Genomic DNA, 26,295 nt, shown 5'->3' with positions numbered 1-26,295 from the left:
CTAGAATAGATTATTAGCGGCAGGTGTATTCTAGAATAGATTATTAGCAACAGGTGTTTTCTAGAATAGATTATTAGCGGCAGGTGTATTCTAGAATAGATTATTAGCGGCAGGTGTATTCTAGAATAGATTATTAGTGGCAAGTGTATTCTAGAATAGATTATTAGCAAGTATTCTAGAATAGATTATTAGCGGCAGGTGTATTCTAGAATAGATTATTAGCGGCAGGTGTATTCTAGAATAGATTATTAGTGGCAGGTGTATTCTAGAATAGATTATTAGTGGCAGGTGTATTATAGAATAGATTATTAGCGGCAGGTGTATTCTAGAATAGATTATTAGCGGCAGGTGTATTCTAGAATAGATTATTAGCGGCAGGTGTATTCTAGAATAGATTATTAGCAACAGGTGTTTTCTAGAATAGATTATTAGCGGCAGGTGTATTCTAGAATAGATTATTAGCAACAGGTGTTTTCTAGAATAGATTATTAGCGGCAGGTGTATTCTAGAATAGATTATTAGCGGCAGGTGTATTCTAGAATAGATTATTAGCGGCAGGTGTATTCTAGAATAGATTATTAGCAACAGGTGTTTTCTAGAATAGATTATTAGCGGCAGGTGTATTCTAGAATAGATTATTAGCAACAGGTGTTTTCTAGAATAGATTATTAGCGGCAGGTGTATTCTAGAATAGATTATTAGCGGCAGGTGTATTCTAGAATAGATTATTAGCGGCAGGTGTATTCTAGAATAGATTATTAGCGGCAGGTGTATTCTAGAATAGATTATTAGCGGCAGGTGTATTCTAGAATAGATTTATAGCGGCAGGTGTATTCTCGAATAGATTATTAGCGACAGGTGTATTCTCGAATAGATTATTAGCGGCAGGTGTATTCTAGAATAGATTATTAGCGGCAGGTGTATTCTAGAATAGATTATTAGCGGCAGGTGTATTCTAGAATAGATTATTAGCAACAGGTGTTTTCTAGAATAGATTATTAGCGGCAGGTGTATTCTAGAATAGATTATTAGCGGCAGGTGTATTCTAGAATAGATTATTAGTGGCAAGTGTATTCTAGAATAGATTATTAGCAAGTATTCTAGAATAGATTATTAGCGGCAGGTGTATTCTAGAATAGATTATTAGCGGCAGGTGTATTCTAGAATAGATTATTAGTGGCAGGTGTATTCTAGAATAGATTATTAGTGGCAGGTGTATTATAGAATAGATTATTAGCGGCAGGTGTATTCTAGAATAGATTATTAGCGGCAGGTGTATTCTAGAATAGATTATTAGCGGCAGGTGTATTCTAGAATAGATTATTAGCAACAGGTGTTTTCTAGAATAGATTATTAGCGGCAGGTGTATTCTAGAATAGATTATTAGCAACAGGTGTTTTCTAGAATAGATTATTAGCGGCAGGTGTATTCTAGAATAGATTATTAGCGGCAGGTGTTTTCTAGAATAGATTATTAGCGGCAGGTGTATTCTAGAATAGATTATTAGCAACAGGTGTTTTCTAGAATAGATTATTAGCGGCAGGTGTATTCTAGAATAGATTATTAGCAACAGGTGTTTTCTAGAATAGATTATTAGCGGCAGGTGTATTCTAGAATAGATTATTAGCGGCAGGTGTATTCTAGAATAGATTATTAGTGGCAGGTGTATTCTAGAATAGATTTATAGCGGCAGGTGTATTATAGAATAGATTATTAGCGGCAGGTGTATTCTAGAATAGAATTATAGCGGCAGGTGCACAAATGCAGAATTTTTAAAAACTTACTTTAGGGACATCAAAATATGCTAGCACCCATTTTCATGTACCCCAAATTTGATGGGACCACTTAAAAAAAATGAAAAAAATAACCTAAGTGCTCTTCTGCATCACTTCTTCAATGTCGGGGAAAAAACACCTGCCGCGGCTATTTAAATCCCCGACTTTCAATTAAAGGCTAAAACGGGGGTACCCATAGTGTTCCCCCATGTTTTTACAACTTTAGGGGGGTCTTACAATTATTTTAAGGAAAAATTTGTAACTTTACGCAAATCCAACTTCGGAGTTTCCTGTTTTCGTTAATTTTATATTGAATACGGGGATAACCGGGAGCGCGCACCAGACTTTAACGCAGGTAAAAACTCCGATATGAAACGTTAACTTCGACAGTGAAGTTAGCGTTTCATATTGAATACCCCTCCTAGCATTAACTGATTGCAGGCGCGATGCGTGTGTAGTGTACGCCTTTGCGTTAAGATGAACGTGGACGCATGGGGGTCTATCCATAGAGCAGAGAATAGCTCTGTTCTGCATATATAGCTTTATATGTATTTTAATAAAATAAACAACAAACTATAAAGTTTTGGGGTTTTATGAAACTCTCTCAGTTACTTTTCATGTCAGATTGGCAACACTGTGCGCTACCATGGTGTTACCGGCAGGGGCGCACTCACTCCCACAGACAGGCAGAGCAGTCACCGGTGCCGCTAGGGGTAACTGAGAGTACCGCCGTTGCCGCCGGGGGGGCTCTACTGCCAGTCACTATCCCGGGGATCATACCGCTACCTCTAATACCGCCCGGCCGCCGCTGTCCGCTCCCCGGCTCCACCCAGCGCCGGATTCCGGAAGGTGCAAGAACCGCACACAGCTCGCTGACAGCCAGCATGCCCCCGCTGGGGTCCCACAGTGAGAGCCACAGTCCCCGCAACGACTTCTCCATGCAGGAGCAGGTGAGTGCCGGGCACAGGGACTGGATGTGCTGTGTGTGTACTAATCAGGGCCGTAACTAGGGTGGTGCGACCAGTGCCATGGCACAGGGCACCGCAGGGGGCGCTGTTTGGGCCTGTTAGTTTCCCTGTTTATTTATATTATTCTAGCTTATTCTTCTTTTATCCCCAGCGTCTCCTGGCCTCCCCCATCTCTTCCCCGGCCCCAGCGTCTCCTGGCCTCCCCCATCTCTTCCCCGGCCCCAGCGTCTCCTGGCCTCCCCCATCTCTTCCCCGGCCCCAGCGTCTCCTGGCCTCCCCCATCTCTTCCCCGGCCCCAGCGTCTCCTGGCCTCCCCCATCTCTTCCCCGGCCCCAGCGTCTCCTGGCCTCCCCCATCTCTTCCCCGGCCCCAGCGACTCCTGGCCTCCCCCATCTCTTCCCCGGCCCCAGCGTCTCCTGGCCTCCCCCATCTCTTCCCCGGCCCCAGCGTCTCCTGGCCTCCCCCATCTCTTCCCCGGCCCCAGCGTCTCCTGGCCTCCCCCATCTCTTCCCCGGCCCCAGCGTCTCCTGGCCTCCCCCATCTCTTCCCCGGCCCCAGCGTCTCCTGGCCTCCCCCATCTCTTCCCCGGCCCCAGCGTCTCCTGGCCTCCCCCATCTCTTCCCCGGCCCCAGCGACTCCTGGCCTCCCCCATCTCTTCCCCGGCCCCAGCGTCTCCTGGCCTCCCCCATCTCTTCCCCGGCCCCAGCGTCTCCTGGCCTCCCCCATCTCTTCCCCGGCCCCAGCGTCTCCTGGCCTCCCCCATCTCTTCCCCGGCCCCAGCGTCTCCTGGCCTCCCCCATCTCTTCCCCGGCCCCAGCGTCTCCTGGCCTCCCCCATCTCTTCCCCGGCCCCAGCGTCTCCTGGCCTCCCCCATCTCTTCCCCGGCCCCAGCGTCTCCTGGCCTCCCCCATCTCTTCCCCGGCCCCAGCGTCTCCTGGCCTCCCCCATCTCTTCCCTGGCCCCAGCGTCTCCTGGCCTCCCCCATCTCTTCCCTGGCCCTTCCCCTTGAGGCTATGGCACTTTTTCAGGTGCACTATCTTATGTCCCTATTTAAAAATGATGATGGGGGGGGGGGGGGGCAATGCTCTCTCTGGCACAGGACACCAAAAAGTCTGGTTACGGCTCTGGTACTGTGTGTGTGCAGGTAAGACAGAAACAGAAAAAGGTACTAGTAACGGAGTACAGCAATGCTTACAGGTTGACTTGTTATTAAATTATAATAGCCTTTAATAATAATAATGTGTACTGTATATTCTGTATGTGTGTGTGTATGTGTATGTGTATATATATATATTATACACACCCATACACAAAGTGTGTGTGCATTTCTTTCTCTATCTACTGCCGATTCCACTTATACTTGTATTAAATTTGTCCGAATTTTCGCTGGTGCGAAAAGTTTGCGCCTTGTAACCAGCGGAAAAGTTTCACCAATGGATACCCGGCGGAAAAAAGGGCAGAATTGGGGATTTGGGGTGCAAAATTGCGGCAACCCCCTAATCCCTTTTTACACCCACCTTGACGCTAACTGGGTAAAAAAACGTAAAAAAAACCCCAACACCCCTAAAAAGCACTTTGAAAAAGTGGGCGAAAAAATTAAAAAAATATCTAAATAGCCTTTGGGGGGATCTGGAAGTACGGGGAGGTGTATTTTGGATTGCAGGTGCTTGCAGAAGGTGCGTTTTTGGCACATTTTAATGCTTGACTGTAGCAACTTTAAAATATGCTTTCACCCATTTTCATGTACCCCAAATTTGATGGGACTAATTTATTTTTCCCCCAAAATAGTGGCTAAATGCTATTCTTCACCACTGTCGCCCATAAGACGCCTTATAGCACCTATTGAGACCATTCAAAGACCCCAAATACCTTCAGCAGGTCTAATCGGGGGTACCCATAGTGAACCCCCATTCAGAGCATCTTTTGGGGGGTGCCAGGTTGATTTCCCCAAAAACTACCGCACTTTTCGCTGATTTAGTTTTCGGCGATTTGGAATTGAATATGGGGATAAGCGCGCAATACTTTTTCGCAGTACTTTTTCGTACCCAAAACTCAGATGACGATAAAGTCCGGCCTCGGACTTTTCGCTTGGAATTGAATGCGGGCCTAAAGGTGCCTACACACTTGGCGATGTGCTCACGATCCGATATTGTGTCTGATTTCCCCTTGAACTCTCCCCTGGCAGTTGTGGGCACGATTTGGTGATAAAAACTGTCCAATGTGACAAACGATTTATCGTGACACCTAACTATTCCAGTGCATCGCGCCTCCTGACTATTCCAGTGCATCGCGCCTCCTGACTATTCCAGTGCATCGTGCCTCCTGACTATTCCAGTGCATGGCGCCTCCTGACTATTCCAGTGCATGGCGCCTCCTGACTATTCCAGTGCATGGCGCCTCCTGACTATTCCAGTGCATGGCGCCTCCTGACTATTCCAGTGCATGGCGCCTCCTGACTATTCCAGTGCATGGCGCCTCCTGACTATTCCAGTGCATCCCGCCTCCTGACTATTCCAGTGCATCCCGCCTCCTGACTATTCCAGTGCATCCCGCCTCCTGACTATTCCAGTGCATCCTGACTGAGATTGTCCGATCTGCCCTACAGCATGGCAGCTATGAAGATGCGATGCACGACCGGCGGGGACGCGCATCTGCATCGTGAGTGGACACTTGATTTGGGCATATTTTACACGATTTTTTGTCACGATTCGTCATAATCGGGGAAATTATGTAAAGAATTGCAGGACAATGCTGGTAATGGAAAGCAGGGCGTGTTGTTGGTGTAATAAATATACTGTAGTTATATACGGGGTATTATTGGCAATGCAGATCTGCGCTGTTTCCTGCGGGTGGTAACGTGGGTACACCCATTGACTGACTGTGGAGCTGTCTATGTACCGTGTACTGATGATTAATGATAGTGACCTTGTCATCTGTCTGTTCTCCTACAGCAGCCACTCGCCGACGCTAATGAGAACAGCGCTGATCCTAATGGAGCCTCTGACCCGCCCAATGAACAGGGCCATCGCCCTCCAGTACACTCCAGACTAGTAAGCATAAGTGCAGCTTGTGCTATAACAAATTGGGTACTTATAATGCATATAGAACAAATATACATGATTGTGGCCGGGGGACACCAGCCCCACAGCTGAGATCGGCGCTCACGCTGCTGCGCCATAAAAGGGAAATGTTAGTGCTAGGCGCTTTACGCAGATTGCATGTAATGATGGAGTATGTACATATTTATTGCCTCTGCAACCCTGGCACCTGCACAGCAACTGGTGACCGTGCCTAGTGTTCATTCTAGCCCCCTGCACCTGTCACAGCCCGTGCAGTTCCTCTTTCCTGCCTGGGGTGTCGCTCTCTGCTCAGGTGCTTCTAGCACACTCTGCTCTGTATCTCAGTAGTTTGTTGAATCAGTGGAGTGTGCTAGAAGCACCAGTGCAGAGTGCGACACCCCAGGCAGGAAAGAGGAACTGCACGGGCTGTGACAGGTGCAGGGGGCTAGAATGAACACCAAGGGAGTTACATCCCTGTGCTGGGCACATTTTTATACTTTGAACTATTTGCTCTAGTGATGCTTTTGTCTTTTGGTAGCCCTAATTATTAGTGTATCCTAGAGATCCCTTCCATAGTATATGTTTCACATCAGATTGTATTTAAGTCACAGTAATTGAGTTTGCTCCTCCTGATGACTAAATGATGGGCGGTAAATATTAAATAAAGAGCACAATTGACCAGTTCCTGGGAAATGTAAGTTATAGGAGAACGTTTCCTGATTCGGTAACTTAACTAAAGAGGCTTTGGGGCTGGTCCCCTGCAGCGCTTGGTACTTTTTCTGTATATAAAGGGCGGATGTGACTCTGAGAGATCCTCTGACTCCTGTAACATCTTGTTTGCTGTGGAGTCACGCTGGGTGCACACCTATGCAATGATCGGCCCGGTTTACCCACTAACGCAGGAGCTTTAGCCGATAAACTGCTTCAAACGATACTGCAACGGTCTGATCAGGAGGTCGCCTCTGATCTGCTTAACAATCCATATGCCCGACCTCCTGATTCCCTTTAAAAAGAGTACACACGGAGGTAACAAAAAAAAAATAGCTCAGCGCAGACTGATCAGATGATCACTATGAGGATTGGAGCGTTTATCTGATCTACAGAGCGATCTACACAGTGTGTACCAGGCTTTATTGTATTTGTAAAGACAATAGCAATAATCACCCACTTGCTTCAAGACGCCTGCAACTGCTTGTATCCTGTGACCACCAGAACAGCGCAAAATGCTGTTCCGTTCTCCGGCTGTTCTGGATTGAGCCCAGTGTCTCCAAACTGAAACGCTCTGCCAGCTGCCCTGCAGAGACTGGTCCATAGTGAGGGACCAGTGGGAATTAGTCAACACCAACCAGACGGTGTTGCAGCAGCATTCTACACGTACCAAGAAGTAGGCGGTTCTAGGTGCCACTGGTAGGAGCCTGGTGGTAGCAGTGAGTTACCTGCCCACGATGCTGTGGGAGGAGTCAGTAACAGGTGGTTGCTGATGGTGACGGGGAGTGCCTACGGGGAAGTAAGCCCACTCCGGTCACTGAAGGTCGAGTAACCTCCTCTATCTATGCACAAGAAACCTGTGATCGCATTGTGTGCGGTCATCCGGTCACAGGATCCTCAGACGATCTCTCATACCAGCCCATGTTGTTCCCACTGGCCGGACGTTGGTGAACAACATGCTGCCAGTCTGATGGGTCCTCCCTGTATCATACCGGTCAGTGGTGCCTGCAGGAGTCACTTCGGGTGCTGTGAAGTGTAGAAAATGATGGGAGGGGGTTGTTTATCTTTGTAGGGTAAAGCAAAATCCCTTCACATAACTCAACGTATTAATAATAATGTGAGTCACTAGATGTGACGTGTTGCAGGTTAAACATGTGAACGTCTTTTTCAGTGGTGCATGAAATCTGTGTCGATTACAATATGGCAGCTGCTACTGATTGGCGCATGCATGGCGCTGCTGGTCATCGGGATGGTCTCTGCATGGCTTGTTCCTAAACCTTTCTGTAAGTTTCTGTTTACTATCTTCATACGTGTACATGACTGCGTGTAGATCTTGTGTTGCCAGGCACTTCTAACCAGAATGTAAGAATAAAAACGTCGGATGTTAGGAGGGAAGGGTGTGATCCTGAGCTGCGTCCGCCGTGGAGGTGGTGGGGAGTATGGAGGGTGCCTGACAACACCGTGGGTGCAGTGGAATGGGAGGAGAATGTCCGAATCATACGTCATTAGAGAGAGACCAGCACAGGACAGGTGTGGTACAGAATGCCTTTTTCATCTATTTAATGTCTAAACCTACCTGCGGCATAACAAGAGCATGAGCTGTCCACACTGTGCCTGCAGCATAACCACATAACAGGTTCTGCACAGATATGGCAGCAGGATGGGAGCAACGAGACCAAAATGCAGAGCACATACAATGTGTGCAGTGCCATGGTACTGGTGTCTGAATACCGTCACATAGACGGAGCTGTATAACACGTATAGGGATGTGGTTATTAATTATCTGTGGGAAAAGAGTTGATCCGTAATATTGATTGGGATTTGTGCCTGGAACATTAGGAAATAAATGAGAAGGGATTTACAGAGCTGGAGTAAAAGTGAAGTGTGGCTGAAAAGACAGAAATTGGTGGAATTGTAATTTATTGTACAGAATTACAAGTGAGAACATGAATACATCATAGGAAGATTGAGGCTGTGCGAGCCGGTAATAATCCTGGGTGAGCCGTTTCCCGATGCTGTGAGGGTGCTGTAATGAGGGAGCAGGGTCCGGCTTCTCTTATTACAGTATCATAGTGCTGCCTGGTCCCCTTACCATGGCACCCAGTCACATGGTGTAGCTGGCATGAAGGCTTTGGGACACACCCCTGGGCTCTGGTGACGTCCTCTCTCTCATAGTCACTCCCCTTTGCCATCATGTGACCTGCTGTGAGCCTGAGTGTGTGACTGGCAGCCATACTGGACTCCTCTCCAGAGAGACTTTGAAAAGAAGATAATAATCTGTAGGTGGGCCCCTAAGAAGAATGCTGAGGTGTACTTACCTGATATTTAAAAAGAAAAAAAATCTTCTTTGGGGGGAGGATTGTTGCTTTAATATGGGTAATAAGCATGTTGATTTTGGGGACATTTTGTTGCTGTGAGATGTAATAATGTGACCACAGTGGCTGAGGCAGCCTTCTTCACCTCCAACCAAGCCACGTCCCGCCATGTTAGGTACTGGCAGGTGGGCTGTCCTCAGGTTACAGAAGTGGCTTCAGGGTACTGGCTGCTCCCCCTCCTCACTTATGCTTACTGTGCCAGTAGTGGATAGGCCGGGTACCATACCTGGCGATGTGAGCTGGAGAGACTCGGAGCAGGCAGTGAGGGGAACTGGCTATACTGTATGAGCATAGGAGAAAATACACCCCCCTCCCTCTATAGTCACATACCGTCATCCCTTATAATGCACACGATCCAGGTCATTGGACTTAATGGCGTAAGGCTAAGCCTTTATAATGGAGAATATCACACAGTGCGCTTTGTATGACACGTGTCAGGAATGTGATGTGCTCATTGCCGTGTCCGGCAGGAACACAGATGATAACATTTACCTCTTATTCTATAGATAAGCCGGATAATGTTACACAGAACAGACCTCTAGACAACTGGGTTATATATAACGGAACAGCGTATTACTATTCCGAAGATCGCAGGAACTGGACGGCCAGCAAGGACTTCTGTAAGGAGCACGGAGCCACGCTCGTTGATCTCCAGGATGATCGCAATAAGGTGAGTTTAGTACAGCGCCTGTTGGACATGTTGACACCAGGTTGGATAATATGGCTGAGACCTTCATACCAGAGACGTTTCCTTATTGATATTAGATGTAAGTAGCTGGGATTATTCTTATTATTGACCTGCGCATTACACAGGTTGCTTACGCGTTATTTACGGCGTTGTTGCTATACGGTTTCCTCTGTAGCCGTCACTGTATACGATGGCATGAGGGCGGCCATCTTGTTGGTGGCCATGAATACTCATGACTGATGAGTGAATCTCCCGTGTACTGGCAGGAACAGGCTCCTTGTGACGCCATTAAGCTTTCTGTACATTGGCATTGAATGATTGTGCTGCATCCTCGCCGTCCTCTGTGCGTCGCACTTTCACGGCGCATGTTGTTAGCCTCCCGCACCAAATTCCTTACAAACACAAAGCAGCCCGGGACGTCAGCTTCCAGAACCCCCCCCCCCCTTCATAGTAACCGGCCAAACGTGTTTGTAATAAATTAGACGACCACTTTATGCAACCAACCAGTGGAGAGATCCCTGAGTGACAGGTCATGTTGGGCCTCATTCAGTGAAGTACACAGCGGCAGAGAGAAAATATGCAAATGTAGCGTCCGCCTAGATTTGTACTGAGACGCACACTGGAGAATCCAAGCGACTGCGTACAAAGTCGCGGCATCGGGTACAGAGCAGTCGATTACCATACATCCCCCTCCGTTCGTGTTGCTGCCCGCAAACCGTCCCTGCCTGTCAGTCACTCTGCAAATAAATACTCACTACAGGTGAGAACGGTAATGATCCTTGACGCATTTGTACATTACCGATAATCACTGCACTGCGTAAACTGCACAATACGTCCATCTCTGAATCGCCCTTAATTGGCCGCCATTTCCAGCTTCTAGGGGGCCAATGTAATTACTGTAGCTCCTGTGCTAATTATGAGCATGTGCCTTCATAGTGAGCTGGTTATCTCCGGGCTGTACCGCGTGTAGCGATGTCCTCTGAGCGCAGCGCACAGGTCCCGGCGTTTCTGGTCAGTACACGTGAGAGGCCGGTTTAGGCGGGGTATGAAGTACTGAGCTATGGTAACAATACTGAGTAATACATTATATTAAGCACTATATAACATTTATACATCCTAACTGGGGACAGACTAAGCCCCTCCTCCAGACCCACCTGCAAGGCGTATTGATTTTCTGCGCAGCTCACCCAATGTATATTCCTCTAGCACCCACCCATCTGAGGCCGAAATCTGTCATCTCCCATCCAGTGGGGTCACACTCCCTAGCAGTATGGGATTATACCATCAAACGTTTTGGGTTTGCACCCTAGTCCCATAATCCCTATTTTTCTATACTCCGGGTTTCCCTCCCGGCTGCAAAATCCTCATGGCTGACAAGTGGTATCAAGTATCTCACTGATATCACTGATATTACTGGTATCACTGGTATCACTGATTTTACTGGTATTACTGATATCACTGATATTACTGATATTACTGGCACACAAGTCTCCCCTCCCTTCTCAGATCTGCAATCTAACGTTCACAATCGCAACTAAGCTTTTCCAATTTTTTACTCCCTCTACCCCCAGCCCGCCATGAATGCTATTAGATCGATGTCCTGGTGTACTTATCATATGGAATTTCTGACGCACATCATCAATAATTCTCCCAATTCCGTTCCCTGAGCCCTGCTGGGTTCTGACTGTTACCTTATGGCTTTTATGGCTTTTATTACTATCATCTCTTGTCACAGAATCTTGTATTAAAAATAATTTTAAAGGCAAAAAAGTCTGGCAGCGAACTACGTATCCGGCAGCGCTGGTCACAGTATAGTGCGGTGTAAATAATCTCTCTGTACGTTACAGGAATGTGTCACGCGTTTCGCGAAGCACAGAGACGAGCACTGGTGCGGGAATTACAGGGAGGACGGCGAGTGGAAGTGGCTGAATGAGACGTCAGCGGGCGATGAGAGGTAAGGGGGCGTGGAACCACAGGGAGAGGAAGCTGAACGGAACGCTCCAATAATGGTTGTTGGGAAATAAATAATCCTACATGTATATCAGTGACATGAAATTCGTGCAATCTATAGTGTTCTCCTTAGCGTCATTTCCCAGGTGCGTCCATAAGTTGCGCTGTCGTTTCTGTGTATCAGTAGCACTGAGCTGGCGTTACACTGATTCACACAAACGTTAGCTGAGCACAATTTATTACCCGTGTTGCGTTTCTCTGGTGGTGTCAGACCCAGCACAGCAGCAGTAGAAATCGCCTTAAATATCATGCCCCTTGTATAAGAACCTGGGCACGGTTGGACGGCAGTAACAGCGAGGGGAGTGGGTGATAGCGATTGCACTGTCTCAACGTGCTGCAAAAAATTGTGTGTGTGTCCAGGTAACAAGTGGGCAGAATGCGGCAAGCTATAAAAATTATATACAGTGCATTTGGAAAGTATTCACAGCGCTTCACTTTTTCCACATTTTGTTACGTTACAGCCTTATTCCAAAATGGAATAAATTAATTTTTGTCCTCAAAATTCTACACACAACACTCCATAATGACAACGTGTAAAAGTTTTTTTGAGCTTTCTGCAAATTTAATGAAAAAAAAAAACAAACAAACTAAGAAATCACAGATACATAAGTATTCACAGCCTTTGCCATGAAGCTCAAAATTTAGCTCAGGGACATCCTGTTTCCATTGATCATCCTTGAGATGTTCCTACGGCTTAATTGGAGTCCACCTGTGGTAAATTCAGTTGATTGGACATGATTTTGAAAGGCATACACCTGTCTATATAAGGTCCCACACTTGACAGTGCATGTCAGAGCACAAACCAAGCATGGAGTCCAAGGAATTGTCTGTAGACCTCAGAGACAGGATTGTCTCGAGGCACAAATCTGGGGAAGGGTACAGAAAAATATCTGCTGCTTTGAAGGTCCCAATGAGCACAGTGGCCTCCATCATCCTTAAATGGAAGAAGTTCGTAAACACCAAGACTCTTCCTAGAGTTGGCCGGCCATCTAAACTGAGCAATCGTGGGACAAGGGCCCTAGTCAGGGGGGTGACCAAGAACCTGATGGTCACTCTGTCAGAGCTACAGCATTCCTCTGTGGAGAGAGGAGAACCTTCCAGAAGGACAACCATCTCTGCAGCAATCCACCAATCAGGCCTGTATGGTAGAGTGGCCAGACGGAAGCCACTCCTTTTAGTAAAAAGCACATGGCAGCCCACCTGGAGTTTGCCAAAATGCACCTGAAAGACTCTCAGACCATGATAGACAAAGATTGAACTCTTGGCGTGAATGCCAGGCGTTATGTTTGGAGTAAACCAGGCACCGCTCATCACCAGGCCAATACCATCCCTACAGTGAAGCATGGTGGTGGCAGCATCATGCTGGGGGGATGTTTTTCAGCGGCAGGAACTGGGAGACTAGTCAGGATAGAGGGAAAGATGAATGCAGCAATGTACAGAGACATCCTGGATGAAAACCTGCTCCAGAGCGCTCTTAACCTCAGACTGGGGCGACGGTTCATCTTTCAGCAGGACAACGACCCTAAGCACACAGCCAAGATATGAAAGGAGTGGCTTCAGGACAACTCTGTGAATGTCCCTGAGTGGCCCAGCCAGAGCCCAGACTTGAATCCGATTGAACATCTCTGGAGAGATCTGAAAATGGCTGTGCACCGACGCTTCCCATCCAACCTGATGGAGCCTGAGAGGTGCTACAAAGAGGAATGGGTGAAACTGCCCAAAGATAGGTGTGCCAAGCTTGTGACATCATATTCAAAAAGACTTGAGGCTGTAATTGCTGCCAAAGGTGCATCAACAAAGTATTGAGCAAAGGCTGTGAATACTTACAGTAGGTACATGTGATTTGTTAGGTTTTTTGTTTGTTTGTTTGTTTGTTTGTTTTATTAAATCAGCAAAACCCCACAAAAAAACCTTTTTACACGTTGTCATTATGGGGTATTGTGTGTAGAAATGCATGGCGTATCGCACTCAGGATGCGATGCATGCCGCTGGTCTTCGCATGCAGATCACCGCAAGGGACCGCTCTGTTGGTAAGACCGGCTCTTTGTGATGGAGGGACTTCCCGGGTCTATGACCCAGAAGCCACTGCGGTGTCCTTCTGCACATGCTGCGGGGGGTGCTGGGATCGGAACTGTCTTACAGCACTCTGCGGACAGAAGCAAATAGGCTTCTATGGGTAACGCCATCAGAAAGAAAGCATATGAGAAATGCGGTCAAACCCGCTGTGGCCGGATGGCCTCTTGCCGACTCCCGATCACAGGTTGGGGTTTCTATCCCCACTGGAGCTTGGGGTATCAGGGATTTCCACTTACCGTCAGTGACCGCCTGTCACCGACTCTGCCCACTGTGCCGTGGGCATAACGATGCCACCACAAAACTCCTTCCGTCGTCGTTTCAAACCGCTTACTGCTGCGTATGCGTCGACTAGCTGTGGCCATACCCCCTGATTGGTGTCGGCTGATTCCTCCTGATCCCTCACAATGGGCCAGGCTCTGCATGGTAGCTGGCAGAGGGCTTGAACTTGGAGACACGGAGCTCCACCCAGAACAGTAGGAGAACGGACTTCGCGTTTGGCGCAATTCTGTTGGTCGCAGGATTCAGATGCAATCGAAAAGGCAGAGGTGTTTATTGCTCAGTCTTAAAAAAGACACTCGGCATACAAAAGATGTTACAACAATTCTTCTCCACAAAGGATTTACAAGGATGTACAATGTTACCAGGCATGAAGCCTTCTTTTATGCCACTCCAATACACATTACCACAGGGGGTAAGTCCGCCCTATGGTTTCTCCTTAAGTGCATGACCTGGGCATGTGCTGGCCACATGCACATTTAACATTGTCCCCTATGGACAGTGGGGAGTGGTCACTGCCCTGTGCCTAAGCCCACCTGGTGTTTTAGTCGCCACCCAGGAGTCGGCTCATCTAGGGCCGGAGGAGGTTTCCCTCCAAAACCTACTTCCAGTAATCTGATAAGGGACCAAGCCAGCCACCTCTACCCGAGTCTGAGCTCCAGAGGTTGGCAAGCAAGGTCCCCCGGGCAGGGTCTTCTGGCCACGGAAGGGAAGCTATTTTGGAGCTTGCTGCAACAGTTACCTGGCTGCATTAGACAGCTTCCTGTGCACCTCCTCATATCACTTCCAGGCATGAGGCTGCATAAGGGGACATCTTATTTCTTTTGGAAGGGGCTCCCCTGGCCGTCCAGAGAAATCACAGGTCAGTGCATTTCACTTTTAATTATACATTTAAAATACATGCATGTAATATATACATTTTATTAACATTGAGCAGTGTATTTTTGTGTTTTTTACTCTGTGCTCAGCGCTGGGCATGCTGGTTCTAGTAGTGCTAGTTAGAGTTCCCAGGGGTGACTCCCAGGTAAGCTGGCTCTCAATTTGGATGCATTTATGTATGTGCCTTTATCATGAGGCCTTACATTTGACAAAATTATATATGTGCCTTTATCATGAGGCCTTATAATTGGTATATTTTATATTTGGGGTGAGCGTTTGGGCGTAGGGCCCCCGGGACTGGTCTGGCTGGGCCTTCTCAGGGCATCACCACTTAATACACATAGTTGATTTTCACATCACCTTTTATGTTTGTTTATTATTCATGTATTTTTTCACATATATTGTAACCTCTCATTCCACACTTAATGATTACTCGCACACATCTATACTTTACACTGCATTGTCACTTTTTTTCCATTTTCGTGTGATGCCCTGGGGGGGTCTTGGGTTGGAGGTTTTTTGGGGTGCACTGCGCCCCGGATGTGAACCCCTTAGTGTTAGGGACTGCTAGTAGCAGAGAAGCCGTGACGTGGCCCAGCAGCCTCCCATGTATTTGCAAATGCATGCAACCAATATCTCTGAATTTCTATGACCATATAGTCTTCATATATTGTTGCAGGTATTATTCAGTGTGCTGAGGTACAATAGGGGGTTAAATCCCCCTCCTTTTTCTACTTTACTAAACCAGCCCAGAACTCCTAGTTCCCAGCATAGGACTCTCAGCTCTGCAGCCTGGGGACCATGCCCTGGCTGCAGCAGCTGAACCTTACACCCAGAAGCGCTCAGCTGCTGGTCCCCTCTCAGTGCTGGGGGTGCAGGGAACTGGCCTCCCCTGACCCCCTACATGTGGCCACTCTGCTCAGTAGCGCTGGGGTGATGGGAGCCAAGCTCCCAGTCCCCAGCGCTCAACTAGTTATGAAGTGCTGCACTGGGAGCCGGCTTACCCAGTCTCCCAGTGTTCGGCCACCTAGCCCTGCCCTCCGCTGCCTGGCCACAGTAAGCAGCCGGCATGGAGGGGCCAGCGGCGACCCTGGGGTGCTCCGGAACCCCCCCCCCCCCCCACACGGTGCAGCTACTCTGGCCTGCAGTGTTGTACAGGGGGCTGGCTTGCCCAGTCCCCCCGCTTGCGGTGCTCAGCCCTGCAGTCAGGGACACTCATCCTGGCTGCAGTGGCTTCTGTCTGCCCTGGAGCGCCGGGAGCATTGCATCTGGTCCCCAGCAGTCAGCTACAGCTCCGCAGCACACAACTGCTCCCTGTATTGAGTCCTGTGGAGCTGGGGCGCGGGCAGTCCCACTCCCGGTCCTCAGCTTGGCCCCCTTAGCGGCTCCTTCCCTCCCCGGTGCCCCTGAGGTTACACGTCCCAGCCACGTCCCCTTAGCCCCAAGCACACCGGGGGTTAACAACATTGCCGCGGCCGCTGAAGCGGGACCGGCCGCAGCACTACAAATACATTTATTTGGTTGTTCGTGTTGCATGTTCAAATATTGAAATGTGTTCTTGTGGAAACCGAGTCAGGAGAAACTGTTCTGGGGATGAAATGACAGGCGTCTCCGTTCGGAAGCAGCTTATTATATACATTAAATATGTTTTTAAAAAAGAGATTACTGTTAGTTTTACACCGAAATGTATTATCATCGATGGCAACGCTGAAACTATAACTAACAAAAGGATATAAACACTTTGCAATGTAGGTTGAAGTAAATGTGACTTGGTGGCCGGGCAGCTGCCATGATTGGGAAGCACAAAGGGGCAGCAGAACTACTAAGAGATGAGACAGGCAGAATCATACTACACTGTCATTGTAACCAGACCCGCTGAGAGCTGAGTGGGTACTGGGGGGCCGTGGCCACATTTGGAAGGCATGAAGTGATGCCAAGCGCTGCCAAGAGTGACATTTGCTCCCCCTCTCTCAGCTCCCCTGTGACTGTCTATGATAAATACCTAGTCCCATTTATGAACCATCCAAAGGCAAGATTTCCAGATATACCAAATATATTTTCTGTTTTTCAAGACTTTTCGTTTTATATATATATATAATCTCAATTAATTGGTTATGCTGCTCTGGTGATCCTCCACATGTCTCAAGAGCTGCTGGGCACCGGAGTGGTCCAGACTCAGGATTAGATTCTAAAGATAAATAAGGTTTGGTGTCCAGCACTTATATAAATTTTAAATATCATCTAGTTTATTCCGTTTAAGCTAATTGGAGTCACAGTGCTCTATATAAAGTAATATATTTGTAGAGAAGGAGTCTACTTATATTACCTATAACCTAAATGTTGGAAGGACAGTGACTCCAACAGCAACTCCAGATACAATAACAGGGTTGTCACTATCTGTGTTAACAGGGAGACGTAGGCACAGTGTTGCTATATTTATTACCAGTTATTTATATAGCGCACACATATTCCGCAGCACTGTGCAGAGAATATTTGTCCATTCCCATCAGTCCCTGCCCCAGTGGAGCTTACACTCTATATTCCCTATCACATGCGCACACACATACACACTAGGGTTAATTTGTGTTATGAGCCAATTAACCTACCAGTATATTTTTGGAGTGTGGGAGGAAACCGTAGTACCCGGAGGAAACCCACGCAAGCACAGGGAGAATATACAAACTCCACACAGTTAGCGCCAAAGTGGGAATTGAACCCACGACCTCAGTGCTGTGAGGCAGTAATGCTGACCATTACACCGTCTGTGCTATACGGATAAAGAGACACCCTAAAGGAGTCTACTTATAATACCTGCAACCAATTATAACAAACTGACTCCTTCCCTACTAGAATATATCATTATATAGAGCACTGTGACTCCAATTAGCTTAAACGGAATAAACTAGATATTTTACATTTAAAGGCTTATGTAGTATTATCACTAATACTAAATTATATAAAACAGCAACTGATTCCAAATGCAAATGTCACACCTAGAATCAACTCCAGACCTTTTACCTGCTTAATTGATAATGAAATAACGAGGGAATAGCCCACACCTGTCCATGAAATAGCTTTTGAGTTGATAGTCCCATTACTTTTGGCCCCTTAAAAAGTGGGAGGCACATATAGAAACCGTTGTAATTCCTACACCGTTCACCCAATTTGGATGTAATTACCCTCAAATTAAATCTGAAAGTCTGCAGGTAAATCACATCATGTTTGTTTCATTTCAAAGCCATTGTGGTGGTGAATAGAGGCCAAAATCTGAAAATTCTGTCAATGTCCCAATATTTATGCACCTGACTGTATATATATATAAATGAATGACACATATCTAGCCATATATAGGTGAGTGCTGGACACCAAACCTTATTTATTTTTAATATATATATATATAGTGGCACGGAGAGTGGGGGGTTGTGGGTAATGCTTGGAGACACGGTTGGTGGTGTGGAAAGCCTTGTTTTTTAGAAGTGGGGCTTGTTGCCCATAGCAACCAATCAGATTTTAGCTATTATCTTCTAGAAGGTGCTAGATAAATGTTAATTGGATTGGTTGCTATGGGCAACATCTCCACTTCTAAATACCCGCACTTTAGTAAATATACCCCATAGTGTGCCTTGAGTACTGAGGTTGTGAAACACTGCTTTAGAAGATTTGATACATCTCCCCCTATAGCTTTGTATGTGTGTAACCCTGGCTAATCCACGTCTGGTTTGTTCTCCCCACAGGCTGAATAATATATCGGGTGAAAACTGTAAGACTTGGGCTCCTGATGGTTTTATATCCCGTGACTGTTCTACGGTGAAATATTTCATCTGTATCAGATCTCTTCAGCTGCAGATAACGGGGCCCTAAGTTGGTGAGTAATAATAGTATTATCCTTATCACTGATGTGTAGACACTGAGGCGTACCAAAAATAAACTCCCAGAAATACTCCCTGGGGCTGAGTGACCCCAGCAGCAGATAACGGGGGATGTGGTGAGTAATAATCGTATTATCCTTATCACTGATGTGTGCATGTACCATGGCGTACCAAAAATACCCCCCTTCCCTCCGGGGCTGAGGGAAGAGAGGCCCCAGGAGCTGGCATCAGAATGACCTCTTTATATAAATACACAGGTAATGAAGTAATTGGTGTCTGTATCTGTGGGGAATCGTGGCCTGTGCAGATCTGAGTGCTCCTGGTATAAGTGTAATCGCTGATCGCTGCCTCGGCCTTAGTATGGCGCTAGTGGAGAAATAAAAGGCTGCGCAGTAAATTGGCGCCCTGTGTGACTAATGGGGAAGTCACTGAGCAGTCTCCGGCGCTGGCAGTTACCGGGTCCGGGTACATGCGACGGGAGAAGAGACGTCTCTGGTCTCTCCAACAGCGTAATGTCATAAACAGCCGCAGGTGTCGCCGCCATCCATCGCATCGCACGCTTCCCCTGATGAAGAAATGCGTTGGGTCACTGTATTTGCTACATCATGTGGGTATAGTCTGTGCCAGGAAGGACGTGGCGTGTGTCAGGCGCATCCCGGAATATCCTGCATCATGTGGGTACAGTCTGTGCCAGGCAGGACGTGGCGTGTCAGGCGCATCCTGGAATATCCTGCATCATGTTAGTATATTCTGTGCCAGGCAGGAGGTGGCCTGTGCCAGGCATATCCCGAAATATCTTGCATCATGTGGGTATAGTCTGTGCCAGCCAGGACGTGGCGTGTGTCAGGCGCATCCCGGAATATCCTGCATCATGTGGGTATAGTCTGTGCCAGGCAGGACGTGGCGTGTGTCAGGCGCATCCCGGAATATCCTGCATCATGTGGGTATAGCCTGTGCCAGGCAGGACGTGGCGTGTGTCAGGTGCATCCCGGATTATCCTGCATCATGTGGGTATAGCCTATGCCAGGCAGGACGTGGCATGTGTCAGGTGCATCCTGGAATATCCTGCATCATGTGGGTATAGTCTGTGCCAGGCAGGACGTGGCGTGTGTCAGGTGCATCCCGGAATATCCTGCATCATGTGGGTATAGTCTGTGCCAGGCAGGACGTGGCGTGTGTCAGACACATCCCGGAATATCCTGCATCATGTGGGTATAGCCTGTGCCAGGCAGGACGTGGCGTGTGTCAGGTGCATCCCGGATTATCCTGCATCATGTGGGTATAGCCTTTGCCAGGCAGGACGTGGCGTGTGTCAGGTGCATCCTGGAATATCCTGCATCATGTGGGTATAGTCTGTGCCAGGCAGGACGTGGCGTGTGTCAGGTGCATCCCGGAATATCCTGCATCATGTGGGTATAGTCTGTGCCAGGCAGGACGTGGCGTGTGTCAGACACATCCCGGAATATCCTGCATCATGTGGGTATAGCCTGTGCCAGGCAGGACGTGGCGTGTGTCAGGTGCATCCCGGATTATCCTGCATCATGTGGGTATAGCCTTTGCCAGGCAGGACGTGGCGTGAGTCAGGTGCATCCTGGAATATCCTGCATCATGTGGGTATAGTCTGTGCCAGGCAGGACGTGGCGTGTGTCAGGTGCATCCCGGAATATCCTGCATCATGTGGGTATAGTCTGTGCCAGGCAGGACGTGGCGTGTGTCAGACGCATCCCTGAATATCCTGCATCATGTGGGTATAGTCTGTGCCAGGCAGGACGTGACGTGTGTCAGGCGCATCCCGGAATATCCTGCATCATGTGGGTATAGTCTGTGCCAGGCAGGACGTGGCGTGTGTCAGGTGCATCCCGGAATACCCTGCATCATGTGGGTATAGTCTGTGCCAGGCAGGATGTGGCGTGTGTCAGGCGCATCCCGGAATATCCTGCATCATGTGGGTATAGTCTGTGCCAGGCAGGACGTGACGTGTGTCAGGCGCATCCCGGAATATCTTGCATCATGTGGGTATAGTCTGTGCCAGGCAGGACGTGACGTGTGTCAGGTGCATCCCGGAATATCGTGCATCATGTGGGTATAGTCTGTGCCAGGCAGGACGTGGCGTGTGTCAGGCGCATCCCGGATTATCCTGCATCATGTGGGTATAGCCTGTGCCAGGCAGGATGTGGCGTGTGTCAGGCGCATCCCGGAATATCCTGCAACATGTGGGTATAGTCTGTGCCAGGCAGGACGTGGCGTGTGTCAGGTGCATCCCGGAATATCCTGCATCATGTGGGTATAGTCTGTGCCAGGCAGGACGTGGCGTGTGTCAGGTGCATCCCGGAATATCCTGCATCATGTGGGTATAGTCTGTGCCAGGCAGGACGTGGCGTGTGTCAGGCGCATCCCGGAATATCCTGCATCATATTTTCTGGGAAAGATGAAAGCATTGAATGGAAGTGCCGGGACCCGGGGGGAAGACGGCGGCTGTCAATGACACGGCTGGTGGAGAGACCCAGGTCGTCTCTTCTAGGAATCCTATCACCAAACATTACAGCATATGTGTCCCAGTTTCATTCAGATTTATATAGAATGGTACACCGGAGCACAATGGCTGATCAGTTGGTGTTCTGATGTCAGCTAATTATTGTTGTATATGTGGTGGTATTGCGTTTTTTTATACGCTAGAAAATAGAAAGGATCCTGGAATGGTGCAGTGGTGAGGGCGGGGTCAGTGTCAGGCTGTAACATGGGGGACTGCTACACTATCCCATCAACCCGCCCCGAAGGTACAGCCTACCACTAACCCCAGCATTGCTACACTATCCCATCAACCCGCCCCGAAGGTACAGCCTACCACTAACCCCAGCACTGCTACACTATCCCATCAACCCGCCCCGAAGGTACAGCCTACCACTAACCCCAGCACTGCTACACTATCCCATCAACCCGCCTCGAAGGTACAGCCTACCACTAACCCCAGCACTGCTACACTATCCCATCAACCCGCCCCGAAGGTACAGCCTACCACTAACCCCAGCACTGCTAAACTATCCCATCAACCCGCCCCGAAGGTACAGCCTACCACTAACCCCAGCACTGCTACACTATCCCATCAACCCGCCCCGAAGGTACAGCCTACCACTAACCCCAGCACTGCTACACTATCCCATCAACCCGCCCCGAAGGTACAGCCTACCACTAACCCCAGCACTGCTACACTATCCCATCAACCCGCCCCGAAGGTACAGCCTACCACTAACCCCAGCATTGGTACACTATCCCATCAACCCGCCCCTGATGTACAGTATTCTCCCCTGATGTACAGTATTCTCCCCTGATGTACAGTATCCTCCCCTGATGTACAGTATCCTCCCCTGATGTACAGTATCCTCCCCTGATGTACAGTATCCTCCCCTGATGTACATTATCCTCCCCTGATGTTTGTATTCTCCCCTGATGTTTGTATTCTCCCCTGGTGTACAGTATTCTCCCCTGGTGTATGTATTCTCCCCTGGTGTACTGTATTCTCCCCTGATGTACAGTATCCTCCCCTGATGTACAGTATCCTCCCCTGATGTACAGTATCCTCCCCTGATGTTCAGTATCCTCCCCTGATGTGTGTATTCTCCCCGCATGTACAGTATTCTCCCTTGATGTACAGTATCCTCCCCTGATGTACATTATCCTCCCCTGATGTACAGTATCCTCCCCGCATGTACAGTATCCTCCCCTGATGTACAGTATCCTCCCCTGATGTACAGTATCCTCCCCTGATGTGTGTATTATGCCCATTGCTGCTTCTACCTCTGCCTAGTTCTGGGCCCCATGTTATAGAATAGATTTCTGTCTCCTGATGACCCTGTACTGTACATTGCTAATATCATTCCTCCTGTATTACAGCCGGTGCAGGTCTGACGTCACCTCTGTGTATGAAGGAAGATTATTACATCGTCTGTATGTACTGCTGCCTGGAGTATGAAAACCTCCGGAGCGGGCAGGGAGCATATAATGTATTACATAGACATAAGCCTGTTTACACAAGATGTGTTTCTTCTTTATCCATAAAAGTGGATGAAGATGTACGTACATAGCACAATCCCGGGCGCCTCAGCGCTCCAGCAACACAGAACCAGCATTGTAGCATAGACCACTTTCACCAGCATGTACCTGAGCTGTCCGGACCTCTGAGCCCCTGTGCTGGCCACGTCGCTGACCTCTGAGCCCCTGTGCTGGCCACGTCGCTGACCTCTGAGCCCCTGTGCTGGCCACGTCGCTGACCTCTGAGCCCCTGTGCTGGCCACGTCGCTGACCTCTGAGCCCCTGTGCTGGCCACGTCGCTGACCTCTGAGCCCCTGTGCTGGCCACGTCGCTGACCTCTGAGCCCCTGTGCTGGCCACGTCGCTGACCTCTGAGCCCCTGTGCTGGCCACGTCGCTGACCTCTGAGCCCCTGTGCTGGCCACGTCGCTGACCTCTGAGCCCCTGTGCTGGCCACGTCGCTGACCTCTGAGCCCCTGTGCTGGCCACGTCGCTGACCTCTGAGCCCCTGTGCTGGCCACGTCGCTGACCTCTGAGCCCCTGTGCTGGCCACGTCGCTGACGTCTTTCCCTCATTGTATGCTGGAAGCCACCTCTCAGACACTGAGCTAATAATAATATACCCAGCGATTAGTGGTAGTTACTGACCTGACATCTGTGTGTGCTGAGGACAGGACACTACCCCCCTATGTCACTGCTCAGGTGTCATCCTATATCCTATCCTATTACCCCCCAGTCTCCTCTATTCTACCTGATGATAAGCTGGGAACCGGTCACACTAAGCTTTATTTCCCCTCTATCTGTAATATGACTGAGAGCAGCATTACTGTGTGACTGGGCGACCTCTCCCCACTAAGCGCGTTTTCTATTGTAATCCTGTGTCTTATATTCTGTACCAAACACTTATTTTCCTATAGATTGTAAGGGTCATTCCATGCCAAATCATCACAATAAGAATGTAACTTTTCTACCCAGCCATCTCAGATTTTCATGAAAATTGTTAGGATAATAGATGACATAAAGTAACTATAATAATATGTAACATTGTAGCCCTCAGTGATACTCTGTCTCGTGCTACAGGGCTGCAAACATGACACAAAATGTAACATTTATGCTGTAAGGTCACCTAATACCAATCATAACTTTACTTCTCATTGTGGTAGAACGTTCGTGTTGGTCTCGTTTTGAAGCTCAGGGATCATAGTTTTCATAAAGATAGTTTTATATTTCAATATTGACTTTTACATTTCAAGGTCACATTACCCTTCCATTAATAATAGTGAATAAGTGCCAGCAGTGTAAATGTGCCTTACTGAATGGAGATACAATCATTAGCGTCATTTTAAAAGGAAATTTATACTGTTGTTCATGAATTAACATCAGTGTTTTTTATTTCTAAATTTATATAATAAATGGTAAATGGAGAAAATGGCAAGCAATTCTCTGACTTTTTTATTTTTAAACCCAGACTAAAGTAAAAATAAAACTAAAAAGTCATTGAATATGGGATGGACACTGGCAGAAATATGGCAGCATGCAGGGAGAGCTGGAATGGGGAGAGGAGAAACGGTGGTTGGAGGTAGCTTGCAGGCCTCATAATGCAGGAAATCAGTGTAAAGAATCATTCATCTCTATTAATGTTACAAAGGCCGATGTCAGACTTCTGAAAGGAAGCACAGAAGGTCCTATCCTGGACGTGGCATATAGGAAGCACAGAGGGTCTTATCCTGGACGTGGCTGATAGGAAGCACAGAGGGTCTTATCCTGGACGTGGCAGATAGGAAGCACAGAGGGTCTTATCCTGGACGTGGCAGATAGGAAGCACAGAAGGTCCTATCCTGGACGTGGCATATAGGAAGCACAGAGGGTCTTCTCCTGGACGTGGCAGATAGGAAGCACAGAGGGTCTTCTCCTGGACATGGCAGATAGGAAGCACAGAGGGTCTTATCCTGGACGTGGCAGGTAGGAAGCACAGAGGGTCTTATCCTGGACGTGGCAGATAGGAAGCACAGAGGGTCTTATCCTGGACGTGGCAGATAGGAAGCACAGAGGGTCTTATCCTGGACGTGGCAGATAGGAAGCACAGAGGGTCTTATCCTGGACGTGGCAGATAGGAAGCACAGAGGGTCTTATCCTGGACGTGGCAGATAGGAAGCACAGAGGGTCTTATCCTGGACGTGGCAGATAGGAAGCACAGAGGGTCTTATCCTGGACGTGGCAGATGATATACAGAGCAGATTGTGTTCATTAGGAGTTGATGATAAAATAATAAAATACTGTAACTTTGTCTCATTTACCTTCTAATCCTCCTTCCAACCGTCTATCATAATATATTTTGGCTAATGATAATTATTACACACAGAGATCTATCTGCCATGTCCTCACTTGCCTTCATCCGGTCTCATGTTGCTCACCCTTCCAGCCTACATGGCTCATTAATGGAGCTAATGCAGGTATTGGAGTTGAGGCTATAATTCATTTGAGTAGCTGTGATAACACTGTACCTGCTCCTGTGGTGGAATAAAACAATCCACCCAGTGTATTTCTGCACAGCAAGACTGTAAAGATGTCAGTCATACATTGCCTGCTCAAGGGAAGAACAGAAAACCAGGCAAGGGTGAGAGAAATAGCGAAATGAGATAAAAGTGTTTGCAAGGGGAGACTTTCCTGTGTAACAAACCAATTGATTGCATGTTGCTCTAAAGGCCGCCATACATCTGCAATTTGCAATCAATTGTGTATAAAAATCTTTCCCTTTTTCAATCGATTGTGGCAATTCTGCAATTGATTGAAAAAGGGAAAGATTTTTTTTTACACAATCGATTGCAAATTGCAGAATTGCTGATGTGTGGCGGCCTTAAGTTAATAAAAAAAAAAAACCTCACTCCAAAAGAAAACATTAACACATGAATAAATGTAAAAAAAAAAGTAAAAGTATCACTTTGCACCTTTTGCTGTACCTAGGAAATTGTTTTCCCTCCTATACAGATATTAAAATACAAAAAAACATAGTCCTTATTAGTATCACCATCAGTAATAAAATACTGTGTATGCCAATTTTTTACAACATTTATTGATTTAGTCTAAAGTATGAAAATTACATCTCGCAAAATGAGCAACAACCGCAAACAAGGTAAAAACAAAAAGGCTGCTAGATAACAATGTAAATAATTTCCTAACACTGCGAATAGTAAGCTACCAGCGCCTGACAGATGTCAGCTCTGTGGACCACTCTGTGCTGGGTAGCTGGAAGAGGCTGGAACTTGGAAGACAATGGGGGCGATTCAATTCAGAGCACTGTGTGGTTGGAGAATACCGATTCTCGCGCCTTAACAAGGGTGTTAAGGCGTGTTAACTGTCATTCTCTGACCAAAGTGCCGGGCGTGCAGCTGTTAGCGCTGCTCTAAGCAGAAAAACAGCTGTGCGACCGGCACTTTGGTTGGATTTCTCCTCGCATCACCAGGGGGGTGCGAGAAAAAATTCTTAGCGCACCCAAACAGCGCACTGAATTGAATAGCTCCTGGGGCTTGCTCCCGGCTCTATTCAATTTGCATTGAATTGAATTGCCCCCAATGAGCTCAGCATT

The 26,295-nt window shown here is 47.8% G+C and overlaps 1 protein-coding gene across 1 annotated transcript; it reads left to right on the top strand.

Annotated features, from left to right (window-relative positions):
* Positions 1-2,425: 2,425 nt before the first annotated feature.
* LOC148513563 (C-type lectin domain family 2 member D-like) lies at positions 2,426-24,601 on the top strand. The gene is made up of 7 exons (XM_088481747.1): positions 2,426-2,725; positions 5,695-5,793; positions 7,682-7,793; positions 9,392-9,555; positions 11,421-11,527; positions 18,549-18,679; positions 22,575-24,601. Exons 1-6 carry the CDS (start codon positions 2,660-2,662, stop codon positions 18,673-18,675), a joined length of 675 nt encoding a protein of 224 aa, XP_088337873.1. The 5' UTR covers positions 2,426-2,659; the 3' UTR covers positions 18,676-18,679; positions 22,575-24,601.
* The last annotated feature ends 1,694 nt before the right edge of the window (positions 24,602-26,295 follow it).

Source organism: Taudactylus pleione, unplaced genomic scaffold (assembly GCF_031769625.1).
Source record: "Taudactylus pleione unplaced genomic scaffold, aTauple2 ptg000277l, whole genome shotgun sequence".
Taxonomy (NCBI): domain Eukaryota; kingdom Metazoa; phylum Chordata; class Amphibia; order Anura; family Myobatrachidae; genus Taudactylus; species Taudactylus pleione.
Note: the sequence above shows the minus strand (reverse complement) of the source record. Positions and strands in the feature narration are given on the sequence as shown.